Genomic DNA, 13379 nt, shown 5'->3' with positions numbered 1-13379 from the left:
TCTCTTTCACAAAACCAACCAACAACAGAGAACCAACCAACAAGACAATAATATGATCATAAGACAACAATGATATCAATATGCTTAAGACAACAATTACGACGATATGCTCACGACAACAATTACAAAAATAATCCATCTTTCAACAATTCTCCAATTACCAATATAGTATAGTTGAGTAGTTAACCTACCTTTTAGAAAATCTTCACAAGCAATCAAACAATCAAAAAGCTTCCTCCACAAATTCACCACCTAAACAATCAATTAATTTATGTATAATTATTAACTAATCTTATTAATGAATTTAAGATGCAAACTACCCAAAACAATCCCGCAAAAACGACACAAACACACCCCCAATCACACGGCCAACCGACGGTGGTCAACCCGCCGGTCAAACAGCCACGGCCAGGTCAACAACCCTCACGGTCAATGCCAAAATTCGGGTCAAGGTTGAAACGTAAATAATTGATATTAGGTGATTAGATAACTTACCGCAATTAATTATCGCAAGGTGAGAACTCCGTCTGAAGGTTGTCTCACAAAAGCTCTCCTCACAATTGTATTTGAGTTTTTGAAGAAGAATAATTATGATTGCGAGGTATAGGGTTAATATTTATATAAATTGATAGGAGAAGTAGGAAGGTTCTAGGATAGTCCTTTTAATATCAAAATAACGAAAATATTTTAGAGCATAGGTAACACCCAAACTAAATACTACCTTCCCTGAAATTCCTCCAACCCGTCACCCCATACACGGTCCAAACCGTGTTAGCTCACGGTCCAACCCGGTCCGTTTTATCCCTTTTATTTTATTTTATTTTGCTTCTTTTATTTTAGGATAACAACTTATTATTTATTATTTATTCACTTATAGATATTAATTATTAATTATTAATTAAAAATACGGAGTATTACAGTCTTCCCTCCTTAAAAAGAACTTCGTCCCGAAGTTCACCACACCACACTACTCGAACCAAACAACCACAACGATAAACGATACACAAGCTTATCTATATTATTATCATAAATGACCAAAATCAACGCAAAACCAACGCGGTGTGATATTCTACCCCCGAAAGAAAAAGGTTACATCCTCGTAACCAACACACCTTACGCAAACAAATGAGGATACTTCTCCCTCATCTCAGCTTCAACTTCCCAAGTAGCTTCCTCTATATTATGATTAGACCCTAAAACTTTCACCAAGGAAATCTCACTATTTCTAGTCTTTCTCACTTTTCTGTCCAAAATCTCCTTAGCCACTTCCTCATAAGACAAATTATCATCCATCTCAACTGTCTCACCTGCTAACACATGAGTTAGATCACTCACATATTTCCTCAACTGTGAAACAGGAAAAATATTATGTACTTTTGCCAAAGCTGGTGGTAGTGCAAGACGATATGCCACTTCACCAACCCTGTCTAAAATCTCATAAGGTCCAATGTAATTCTGACTCAGCTTTCCTCTCTTACCAAACTGCATCACACCCTTCATTGGTGATACTTTCAATAACACTTTGTCTCCTACAGCAAACTCAATCTCACTTCTTTTCAAGTCTGCATAACTCTTCTGCCGATCTTGTGCAGCTCTCATCTTCTGTCTAATTACATGTACTTGCTCAACCATCTGCTAAATCAACTCTGGCCCCAGTGTCACGACATCAGTGACGTCGTCCCAACAAACTGGACTCTTACACCTCCTTCCATACAAAGCTTCAAAAGGTGCCATGCCAATACTAGCATGATAACTGTTATTATAAGAAAATTATATTAAGTCCAACCTCTCTTCCCATGATCCTCCAAACTCCAAGACACAAGCTCTTAACATGTCCTCTAGAGTCTGAATAGTCCTCTCAGTCTGTCCATCTGTAGCTGGATGAAATGCAGTACTCATTTTCAAAGTCGTCCCCATACACTCTTGCAACTCTTGCCATAACTTAGAAATAAACCTTGAATCACGATTAGAAACAATATCCTTGGGAATTCCGTGTTACCTCACGATATTCTTACCATATGCTTTAGCCAATTCAGCCTTGCTCCATGTGTCTTTCATAGGAATAAAGTGTGCTGTCTTAGTCAAACGATCCACTATCACCCAAATCATATTATTCCCTTTCTGAATACGAGGCAAACCAACAATAAAATCCATAGAAATACTTTCCCACTTCCATTCAGGCACATCCAGAGACTTTGGCAAACCAAACATCTAGAAACAAACTCAGCAACCTCCTTTTTCATCCCGGGCCACCAAAACGTTTTCTTCAAATCTTTATACAACTTATCTCCTCCAGGATGCACAGAATATGGTGTAGAATATGCTTTAGTCAAAATCTTTCTCTTCAAGTCCTCATCATCAGGTACACACCACCTTCCACCAAATCTTAAACCACCATCTATTCCGACGACAAACCGCGACGGCACGCCCTCCTCCACAGCCGCACGCCACTTCTCCAATTTCGGATCTCCTTTCTGCTTCGCTCTGACCTCAGCGTACAACTCCGGTTCAACCGTCAAATCCCCAACTGAATCCCTTGTTCTTATCACACAAATTCCCATTTTCTTTAATCATCTTGCAACTTAATCCGCGATATAGCTAAACATAAAGCATGAACCGACTTCCTACTCAAAGCATCCGCTACACATTAGCCTTCCCCTCATGGTAAACTATCTCCATATCATAGTCTCCAATTTCTATCCACCTCCTTTGTCTCATATTAAGCTCTTTTTGAGTGTAAATATACTTAAGACCCTTATGATCAGAAAACACCTTAAAAGTAGCTCTTTATAAATAATGCCTCCACAACTTAAGAGCAAACACGACCACCCTAGCTCCAGATCGTGAGTTGGATAATTCTCCTTATAAGGTTTCAACTGTCTCGAAGCATAGGCTATCACTTTCCCTCGTTGCATCAACACACATCCTAATCCATTTTTTGAAGCATCCGTATATACCTCGAAATCCTTACTTCCTTCAGGTAAAGCTAAGATAGGAGCTGTGGTTAAGCGCTCCTTTAAAGTTAGAAAAGCCGTCTCATAAATCTCATCCCACGTAAACCTGTTGTCTTTCCTCGTCAAAGCTGTCAAAGGCTTGGCTATCTTAACAAAATCTTTCACAAACCTCCTGTAGTAGCCAGCTAACCCCAGAAAACTTCTTACATATGCCACATTTTTCGGTCTCTCCCAATTAGACACTGCCTCAATCTTTCCTGGATCAACTGACACTCCCTCCTTTGACACCACATGACCCAGAAATGCTACCTTATCCAACCAAAATTCACATTTACTCAACTTAGCATACAACCATTCTCCCTTAAAATCTGTAACACAATCCTCAAATGCTTCTCATACTCCTCTCTATCCTTAGAGTACACCAATATATCGTCAATAAAGACAACGACAAACTGATCAAGGTAAGGACTAAACACTCTATTCATCAAATCCATAAATACTGCAGGTTCATTAGTCAAACCAAAAGGCATAACTACAAACTCATAGTGTCCATACCTCGTCCTAAAAGAAGTCTTAGATACATCCTCTTCCTTAACTCTCAACTGATGATAACCCGACCTCAAGTCAATCTTAGAGAAAACTCCAACTCCACTCAACTGATCAAATAAATCATCAATTTGAGGCAAAGGGTATCTATTCTTAATCGTCACCTTATTCAACTCCCTGTAATCTATACACAATCTCATGCTCCCATCCTTCTTCTTAATAAATAACACTGATGCTCCCCAGGGTGACACACTTGGCCTTACATATCCCTTTTCTAGCAGCTCCTCCAACTGCTTCTTCAACTCCTCTAACTCCTTAGGTCCCATTCAGTAAGGTGCTTTAGAAATAGGTCATGTCCCTGGTTTCAACTCAATATTAAAATCCACCTCTCTGTTTGGAGGTAAACCTGGAATTTCTTCTGGGAACACATCCTGAAACTCACTCACCACTGGTATCTCATTTGCGCCCTTCGCTGTCTCACGCATGTCCTTTACGTGACATAAGATCAACTCTCCTCCCTTCCTCAAACACGACTTCAGGGTAACTGTTGATATAAGTCTCACCTTTGATCTTACTATAAATCCTCTATAAGACACTCTTACTCCCTTCGGTCCTTTTAGAGATACTTTCTTTTGATGACAATCTATAAAAGCTCTATTCTTACTCAACCAATCCATCCCCAAAATAAACTCGAAACCATCCAATGGAAATTCTATTAAGTCCATAGAAAACAAAACTTCGCCGATAAGAATATCTACATTTTTATATGCATGGGTACAAGATATCAACTCCCCAGAAGGTATTGTTACTTCATCTTTTATTACTACTGGGTCAACTAATCCCAACACCTTAACATGGTCACTTGATATAAATGAACGGGTCGCTCCCGAATCAAATAAAACATAAGAAGCTTTAGAGTTGGTTAGAAAAGTACCCGAAACCACATGAGCATCTCCCTCAGCTGCCTCTTTCCTTATCATGAACAAATTGCCACTGTTTTTCACGCCTCCTTGCACAGTTGATGCCGACACCACTCCTTGATTCCCGGTGCTATTCTGGTTCCCTCCATTTCCATTGCCTTGATTAATGTTGACGCGATTCTGAAATTTTTTGCTATTGTTATAGTTCCTTTGGTTATTCCAGGATCCATTAAAACGATTACTTCCATAGCTAGGCGCTGGTGTCTTAAAACCATTAAAATTACCTCTACCAAAACCTCAATTCATATTATTCATGCTATTCCTTCTCGCAGTGGTTCGACACTCGAAAATTTTATGACCAAACCTACCACATCCATAACACTGTGACCTCTTCGCACCACTTACTCCGCTTGTCACTCTACCACGGCCGAAACGGTCTCCACTCACGGCTCCACCGGCAGAAAATGAACGATATTGATTGACATTCTGCTTCTTGTTTCCTCCAGCCCCTTCACTACCAGTCTCCACCTTCCTCTTTTCACCCTCGTGTTTCTTCTCCTCCTTTACCATGTCATGAATTCTTTGAGCATAACCTGCTCTTTGGTACACCTCTTCTACGGTACTTGGCTCTCCAGCTGCTAATCTCTTTTTGATACGCGTAGCTAAACCTTTCTCAAACCTCAAAGCCAACACCTCCTCTCCATAATTCAAGTCCGACACATACTCAGGTAACTCCATGAATCTGTTATGATAATCTTCTATAGTCATTTCCTCTGTCATCTTAAATAAATCAAACTCCAACCTCATCTTACTCCTAACATGCTCAGGTACGAATGTGCCCATGCCAAGGTATCCTTAAAACCTCTCCATGAGACAAACGGTTCCTCACTCTCTTTCCATGCCTCCCTAATTACTGCTTTGTTGCGGTTCCACCACAACCCAACCTTTCCTTTTAAATAGTGAGCAACTTGATCTACTTGCATTTCCTCAGGAAAGTATAATACTTAGAAGAGATTGTCAAACTCCCTACACCAATCTCCCAGCAATGACGGTTCACTAAGTCCATCATACTTCATCGGATTATGATGAGCAATAGCAGCACTCATCTTAGCAGGGTCCTTCGTCGCAGTCTTTGATTGTAAAGTAGCAGTCAAAGCATCATTGGTTGCAATGAGCCTATTGATCTCTTCCTGAGTCATAGCTGTGGGCGTAGCTCTCTTGGGTGCCATTTGGGTTCTAATAAGATAATAAGAAACATAAGTTTCCGTTCTAAAGAAGTTTTAGGGTATAAGATGGAAGATAAAAGTCCTGCATACAAAAGAATGTGTGATTGATCGAGCTGGTCTTGCCCAACCAACCACGGTGACTCACGGCATTCACGGCCCCACGACCTTCCTCTTTTTCTTTTTCACAAATTAATTATTTTGATACATGCTTAGTTTTTAATTCAATCTCATAATTCTATGCCTAAAGGTTCAGGGCAACACATACCACATATCTCTAGACATGAAACTTTACTCGACATATAGTTCACATATGTACAACCAATTCACATAACGATGCAATCATCCTTGATTCATATTTCCCGTTTCATAATATTATGATATGTCAAGAAATTTCCAGGTGTAATCATGCCATGAATTAAACAGGCTCAAAATAAATTTTCAATCACCATACTGCCATCACATAGGCCACACGCCTCTTACCCATCACATAGGCCACACGCCTCTTACCTCTATCCGTCTCAAAATTTCTTACCTTTTGTTCTCATCCTGCAAATAAAATTAGTACTTCTCGTAACTTTAGGACACAATTAGACCCTTAAGGTAAAACATCCACGGTAACTACCCTTTTATCTCTTTAACCTTCCTCGAGGTGACCGGCTCAAAACTAAGAAGGGCCAGATCAAGGACGTCTCCCTAACCTTGAAAATGGGCTCCTTAACAGTTTCTACCCCGGGTTCATTTTATTAGACTCATCCTAAGTTCATTAAATTCATTTGTTTAGGCTTTAGGAACGTTCTGTCTAATACCACTTTGTAACACCCCCATTTATTTCAGAGCCTTTAGCAAGACATTCCCAAAAAAATAAAGGTGCCACCATCTCAGTTGCCTGAGGTAGTAAGTATAAAAGACAAACAATACCAAAGTAGTTTAAGACGATATATTATTTAAGTGCCTCAAAAGACTTTATTACAAAATTCCAGCGAGATAAATGATTATTATAAAGTACGTTTTTAAAACAACTGTAGCGGAAATAAAATAACTAGTGTCTGAATGAATTAAGCCGATCTCTAGACTCAAGTGATCTCGTCCCAAGCTCCCCTTTTAAGCATCCATCACATCTCACATGCTAGCCTGAAATCAATATGCTCCCCAATATTTGGTTCATCACAGGTATTCATGAATACACAGTCAACCGCGAGGTTGAGTAGGATAACTAAACAACAATAACAATACCAAACGATAAAAGCTCAAACCAAGACCGTCGCACACACGCACACGGCTCAACCGTGGAACCCACCGCACGCATCAACCGAACACGCCACACACGACACTACACGGTGTACTACTTAGGTCCACGGCCACTCCCAACACCACCGTGCCTGGCCTACCATAATTCGTATAGGACCACGACACTTGCACATCCCCGTGCCTGACCGACCGTAACCGTACAGGACCATGGCTCAATCCCGTGCCTAACCGACCAAACAATCTCATAGCATTGCCAATTCTCTTTCACAAAACCAACCAACAACAGAGAACCAACCAACAAGACAATAATATGATTATAAGACAACAATGATATCAATATGCTCAAGACAACAATTACGAGGATATGCTTAGGACAACAATTACAACAATAATCCATCTTTCAACAATTCTCCAATTACCAATATAGTATAGTTGAGTTGTTAACCTACCTTTTAGCAAATCTTCACAAGCAATCAAACAATCAAAAAGCTTCCTCAACAAATTCACCACCTAAACAATCAATTAATTTATGTATAATTATTAACTAATCTTATTAAAGAATTTAATATGCAAACTACCCAAAACAATCCTGCAAAAACAACACAAACACTCCCCCAATCACACGGCCAACCGACGGTGGTCAACCAGCCGCTCAAACAGCCACGACCCGGTCAACGGCCCTCACGGTCAATGCCAAAATACGGGTCAAGGTTGAAACGTAAATAATTGATATTAGGTGATTAGATAACTTACCACAATTAATTATCACAAGGTGAAAACTCCGTCTTAAGGCTGTCTCACAAAAGCTGGCCTCACAATTGTATTTGAGTTTTTGAAGAAGAATAATTATGATTGCGAGGTATAGGGTTGATATTTATATAAATTGGTAGGAGAAGTAGGAAGGTTCTAGGAAAGTCTTTTAATATTATAAGGAAAATATCTTAGAGCATAGTGATGGTAGAAGCGAGTCGTTGTTCACTCTATTAAACACATTTATATTTCTCAACAAACAACTAGTTAGTGGTTAAGTTGAGGTCGATCCACGGGACGGTGTGCTTTGGGTTCTAAGTCTATCTATCTTAATTCATGCTAGTGTCATAATTGATTTCGGCTTGTAGTTGTGTTCTAGGCTAATGCAAGCAATAAAGTAAAACAAGCAATAAAAGGAAGGATGTAAACAAATGACTAAAAGTGCTAGGATATCATGGGTTCATAGGGGATTCATGGGAGTTGATCATACAAACATGTTCTCAATGAAAAAGCAAGCACTTATTGTTGTGATGGGATCTAGTTGGTGTATAAGCTTACAACCCCTAAGAAGGTTTGGGCCCCGGAGCCGAATCGATTAGATTGTACACCACCTACAAGTCGACTCAATTCTTCCTATTCAACTATATGCATGGTCTAATGAGGCTCGAGTTGGTGTATAAGCTTGCAAGCCTCATTGAAAAGATAGGTGATGGGTAAAAAATGCAAGGATTCATAGGCTCGCATTTCATCAAACATTAACATGTGCATAAGTTGAAATCATAACAAGCAAGCAAATTAATTATGAAAACATATTAGATTAACCATGAATCATTCCCCATGTTTGTTTCCCCTAATTCTTCATTAATCCTAGCTAAATGACTACTCACTCATGATCAAGTTTAACATGTTAATAAGGTTGTCAATCATACTAACAAAGCAAAACATGATGAATAAATGATGTGATTAACAATAATTAAACAAGAGTAAAAGGGATTATACCTATATGAGATGATCCAAATAATAAAGCAAAGAATAATAGAAGAAAACTTGATTGATTGATGAAGAGTTGTCAATTCTCCAAATAATAACCCAATAATCATCAATTACCCAACAATAATAAACTTGAATAATTAAGGAAAGATTATGTATAATTTGTGGAAAGATTAAAGGATAATCTATTCTAATCTACTCCTAATCTAATCTAAGGAAGATTTTTCCTCCTCTAAGAGGGCTTTTTTCTTGATTATTACAAATGGAGTATATATAGTGGTACATCATTAGGTTAAGCAAGGGTAGATTAGTAAATAGCATTGCTAAGTGACGAGTAGGGAAATGCAAGTCCCGAAGAAAATGCGCATATCACGTTGCTAGTCCTACCACGATTTGCTCCAATCAGCTTGGAGCACGGCCAGTCTGTGAAGGGATCCGCCCGTCTTGATAGGGAGACGCTCGGATCAAAGGTCTCGGATCCGCTCGGACAGGGCATCGGGACGCCCGGATTCTGGTCTGGGACGGGCAGCTTGAGCTCGGGACGCTCGGATCCTGGGACAGTGTAGTTCCCATTCTTGACTGCCTAAAAATCCGCTCTTCTTGAGTCTGGCACGCTCTTCTTGGGTCTGGCACGCTCGTCTCTGGTCTCGGGACGCGCGGATTTGCGGTCAGTTTGTCTATTTGAGCTCGGATTGTAAAATGGACGTCATTTCCTCATCCGGACTCCTATTGGAGTGATTCAAAAGCCTAGACCACTTGATTTTTCGTCGCCGTTTCATCTAGAATACTTTCAGAGCCAAACAAGCAACTCTTGGTTTAAGTTCCGAGCAATTTCTTCTTGTAATGGCTTTCTTCTCATCATCCTTACTTTTAAGCCTATGATCCTTCTATATACTCTTTATTCCTACATCCTTAGTCATCATTCTTGCCTCCTCTTTATACTAGTCCATCCAAGATCGTCAACAAGCTTCCAAATATGCACGAGAGATGGAAATTCTGCCTTATTATCTCCTTTCCTATAAGACTTATAAAATGCAATATGAAAGCAAAATAGGAAGGAATTGACAGATAAAATGGCCATGAAATACTATATTAGTATGCAAAATGGGTTCAATTAGGGGACTAAATGTGCACAATTAAGAGTCACATCAAACATACCCAAACCGAACCTTTACTCGTCCGGAGTAAAGAGGCGACTAGAACTAGACATTTATTTAAACTATCCTAATAATATAACCGATGTGAGATAATTAGCGAGTCTCACTCCGCCCCTTCAACTCACAACAAGACATCTATGAGGTAAGATGCCTTCTTGCAAGGCAAGGTATGGCTTGCCAAAATGGCGATACATCCAAGCATTAGGCACACAAAACAAGTAATGGATGCATCTACAAAAGAATAGCCACTTTCTGTGATACTCCGTATTTTAGTTGGAGTACTCGGTCGAGTGTGTGATACTCGGCCGAGTGCGCTTGACCGAGTAAACCGGTTCAGCGAGTTAGACGGTTTATTTTATGTTTTGGCCAAAGGGTTTTTGTTTGTAACAGTTAAGCCTTTTCTAAAATCATTTTAACATCTCTAAAACTATTTCTAAACCTAGAGAGAGAGATAGGAAGAGGAATTGTCGAGCCTTTCATTTGATTGAAGATTTCTCACCGATTTCAACCTAATTCGATTTCCCTGTTTGTAGGTCGATCTCATTCAATTGTTTAAACTGTTTTAACGCCGTCTTCTTCGAAAAGTTTGAGAAGAGAGTCCTGTTTTTTTGAAGTCTAGTTTATGCATATCAAATCTCGTATAGTCAAATTTCTTATGGTTTGTCCTAGGTGATTTATTTATGAACATGTCGCTGAAAAGTCCGCGAATCTGTTTTGGTTGTGGAAAATGATTTCAAACCCTAATTTATATGTTGATTCAGTTTTGGGGCTTTTTCATACATCATCTTTGTAGAGTCTAGATGACAATAGGATTCGGAATTTCTGAAAAATAATGTTTTAAACTCGTTTTATGAATCAATACGTTTTATGCGACGGATTCTGTCAGCTTTTGAAAATCAGTCTGAAAACCCTTGATAAGTTTGGAATTTGAGAAAAGTTCGTTAGATATAATTTGTCGCTAAGACTCATGGGGTTCCAATAAAATTGGCCTTGTATCAATTAGATCTTTCTGGAATTAGTTATGCATTTTATACCGAGTCTGTCATGTGCTAGAAAATCAGGAAAAGTCGTGTTTGTTCTTTAAGTTGATATTCCTATTAAGTTATGATGAGTCTAGGTTATGTGCATGATGAATTGATTGAGTAGGTGGTAATTATACGTAATTATGCTATGTAAGTGATGGATATATGAAGGATCATGATTGATTGCTTGTGTGTGCTTGGATTGCGAAAAGGTAGGGTTTCTCCTACTTAGTACTGTTAATTGATTGAGATTGCATATGTTCATAATTGTTGTTATCTGATGATCATCGGAGGATGGGTGTTGTGGAGACGGTGTTGGTGTGGTTGTGTTGTGACGGTTGTGGTGTTGTGACAAATTGTGATGATCTTTGTGTGTGTGTGATTGTGGTGGAGTCACTTGCGGGAGTGGCTTCACACCCTAGTTCGCCCTCCGTGGAACCCGTCACGGGAGGGGATGTGCACATTAAGGGACAGGGATTGTTAGTCGCTCGTTGATGAGCTGGATTAGGTGGGAATGGGTTGCGGTCACCCACTGGCGGCGAGGATTACCTGTTGCGATGGGTAATCTGGCAGGGCTACACACTTCGGTGCGTAGTCGGTTACTGTGTGAGATCGGGAGACCGGGGATGGAGGATGATCATCCGGTTGCATTGTTTGTTTGTCTTATATTGATTGAATGGTACTGACCCCATTGTTGTTGTTTTGTAAAACCCGCGGTGATCCATTCGGGGATGGTGAGCAGACTTGACAGGTATTGCTTTTGGTAAGCTTGGGCGGTCATGGGGAAGTCGTCACCACCATTTGTAGTATCACACTTACGAGTCTTAGTTATGATTTTGTAGTTGTTACCAGTTGAATTCATTTTATCGGTTTTGGTTTTGGTTTTGGTTGTTGTAAACATTAATACTTTACGGTACTTCTAATAAATGTGTTTAGGACGGACGCTTTTGATATATACTAACCTCGGGGAACCGAGATGGTAACAGTCTCTCATGCTAAGGTAGTCCTTGGTAAGGTACTTTGGTATGAGGGGGTGTTACACTTTCCTCATCTAAGTGGCGGAAATCATCTACAAGGGAAGCAATTTAAGGGTACAGACTCCATCATAGATATTGTTTCTCCAAGGTACTAAGTCTAAGAGGATACCAACAAATCACTTCCAAGTTGTGTCAAACTAGGGTACTTTTATCCTCAATCGCTAAATGCTTTTGTCAAGAGTAGTCTCCTTATGGTGTTAGAAACACTGTAGGATCGCGGAATTCCCCTTCTTGCCTAGACAAGAAGAAGGGTCGTCCCCTCTCCAACATGCAACAAAAATTAGATCAATGGATAAAAGGTATTAAGATGTTTTGAGTTTCACATTGGTAGTTTGCTTATGATTTGTTTGTCCCCCCAATATCTTGTGGCATTTGACATTTGAGAACAATTTCTTTTTGCCATTTCTTTGATGTTTGGCATTTCAATACTTGACAATTTCAACTTTTGCATTTTCTTTTGAACATTTTCAAAGCCACCCCATTTGTAGCGAGGGTGATTATATTTGAAGCATAGGAGTTCTTATTTTTTCTCCTCTTTTCATTGATGCATTTTTCGTGCAAACCTTTTTTTTTTTCATTTCAAGACCTGAACTCAATTTTGGAGATTTTTGTGTCCATTCCCTTTTTGTTGGCAAAATATGATGATAGAAGTGTAAGAACGGTTGCATGGCTTCAAAGGTCACTTTGGAATAAACGGTAGTCAAGGAGTTATCACACCACAAAGTACTCTTGACTAGACCTTAGTCCATGGGTCAAAAGATACTAATATGACACATCCTTGGGTGTCTTGAGGGTATTCTAGCAAACAAAGCCTCAAGGAGAAAACTTATCTACAAGGGCCTTATATACACTTGTCAAGCTTTCCAAATATGCATTTTCACAAAATTTTCTAACCATGCAACTACATGCCATGATGCAAATAACATATATACAACTCTAATGCATATGCTTCTATCAACTATTATGCCATATAATCTAGATGGAAACTCTTAACAACACATTGGTTAATACCGCATCAATCAAAAGATAGCCACATTGTCATTAACATATAAAAAGGAGGAAGGAGATTTGGAAAGATCATACCATGCGGTCTTCTATTTCCTTCATGCCTCGAATGTGGCATAGTCGATCCAATATGATAAGAGTGACAAACAAACACAAATATATACAATATATAAAATTCTACACTATAAAGGAAAGAACATGTTTTTGGTTTTTGAAAATTTTCAAATTTTTATGGATTTTGTTTTTATGAAATTGAAGAACATATTTTTGGGATTTTTCGAAATTTTTCAATTTTTATGTGTTGAAATATAAATTCCCATCCCCCACTTTATTTTGGACATTGTCCTCAATGTACATGTAGGAGTAGGAATGAAAAAGAAAGTACATGTTCTTGGATTTTTAAAGTTTTATGGAAATTGAAGTATAAATGCAATGATATGAATGCATGCTCTAACTAAATGCAATTCTATATGACATATATAACAAATGAATGCAATCTAAGCTACACTAAATGATGCATGTTC

At 39.0% G+C, this 13379-nt stretch overlaps 2 protein-coding genes across 2 annotated transcripts; both read right to left on the bottom strand.

Annotated features, from left to right (window-relative positions):
- Nucleotides 1-1113: 1113 nt before the first annotated feature.
- On the bottom strand, nucleotides 1114-2561 carry LOC141608213 (uncharacterized). The gene is made up of 3 exons (XM_074427576.1): nucleotides 2205-2561; nucleotides 2000-2121; nucleotides 1114-1606 (listed from the first exon to the last, which is right to left on the bottom strand). Exons 1-3 carry the CDS (start codon nucleotides 2559-2561, stop codon nucleotides 1114-1116), a joined length of 972 nt encoding a protein of 323 aa, XP_074283677.1.
- Nucleotides 2562-2640: 79 nt separating this feature from the next.
- On the bottom strand, nucleotides 2641-3826 carry LOC141608212 (putative mitochondrial protein AtMg00860). The gene is made up of 3 exons (XM_074427575.1): nucleotides 3764-3826; nucleotides 2958-3263; nucleotides 2641-2754 (listed from the first exon to the last, which is right to left on the bottom strand). Exons 1-3 carry the CDS (start codon nucleotides 3824-3826, stop codon nucleotides 2641-2643), a joined length of 483 nt encoding a protein of 160 aa, XP_074283676.1.
- Between the last annotated feature and the right edge of the window lie 9553 nt (nucleotides 3827-13379).

This window comes from Silene latifolia, chromosome 10 (assembly GCF_048544455.1).
Source record: "Silene latifolia isolate original U9 population chromosome 10, ASM4854445v1, whole genome shotgun sequence".
NCBI lineage: Eukaryota > Viridiplantae > Streptophyta > Magnoliopsida > Caryophyllales > Caryophyllaceae > Silene > Silene latifolia.
Note: the sequence above shows the minus strand (reverse complement) of the source record. Positions and strands in the feature narration are given on the sequence as shown.

What these genes read in the sequence shown, in the direction of transcription:
- LOC141608213 (XM_074427576.1), bottom strand. Translation starts at nt 2,561, where the DNA reads ATGGGAATTTGTGTGATAAGAACAAGGGATTCAGTTGGGGATTTGACG. An exon ending in AGTTTGTTTCTAGATGTTTG is followed by an intron (nt 2,122 to 2,204) that starts GTTTGCCAAAGT and finishes CCTCGTATTCAG; the next exon opens with AAAGGGAATAATATGATTTG. An exon ending in TATGGTAAGAATATCGTGAG is followed by an intron (nt 1,607 to 1,999) that starts GTAACACGGAAT and finishes ACATGTAATTAG; the next exon opens with ACAGAAGATGAGAGCTGCAC.
- LOC141608212 (XM_074427575.1), bottom strand. Translation starts at nt 3,826, where the DNA reads ATGGGACCTAAGGAGTTAGAGGAGTTGAAGAAGCAGTTGGAGGAGCTG. An exon ending in AGCTGCTAGAAAAGGGATAT is followed by an intron (nt 3,264 to 3,763) that starts GTAAGGCCAAGT and finishes TGGTTGGATAAG; the next exon opens with GTAGCATTTCTGGGTCATGT. An exon ending in AAGGAAGTAAGGATTTCGAG is followed by an intron (nt 2,755 to 2,957) that starts GTATATACGGAT and finishes TCTGATCATAAG; the next exon opens with GGTCTTAAGTATATTTACAC.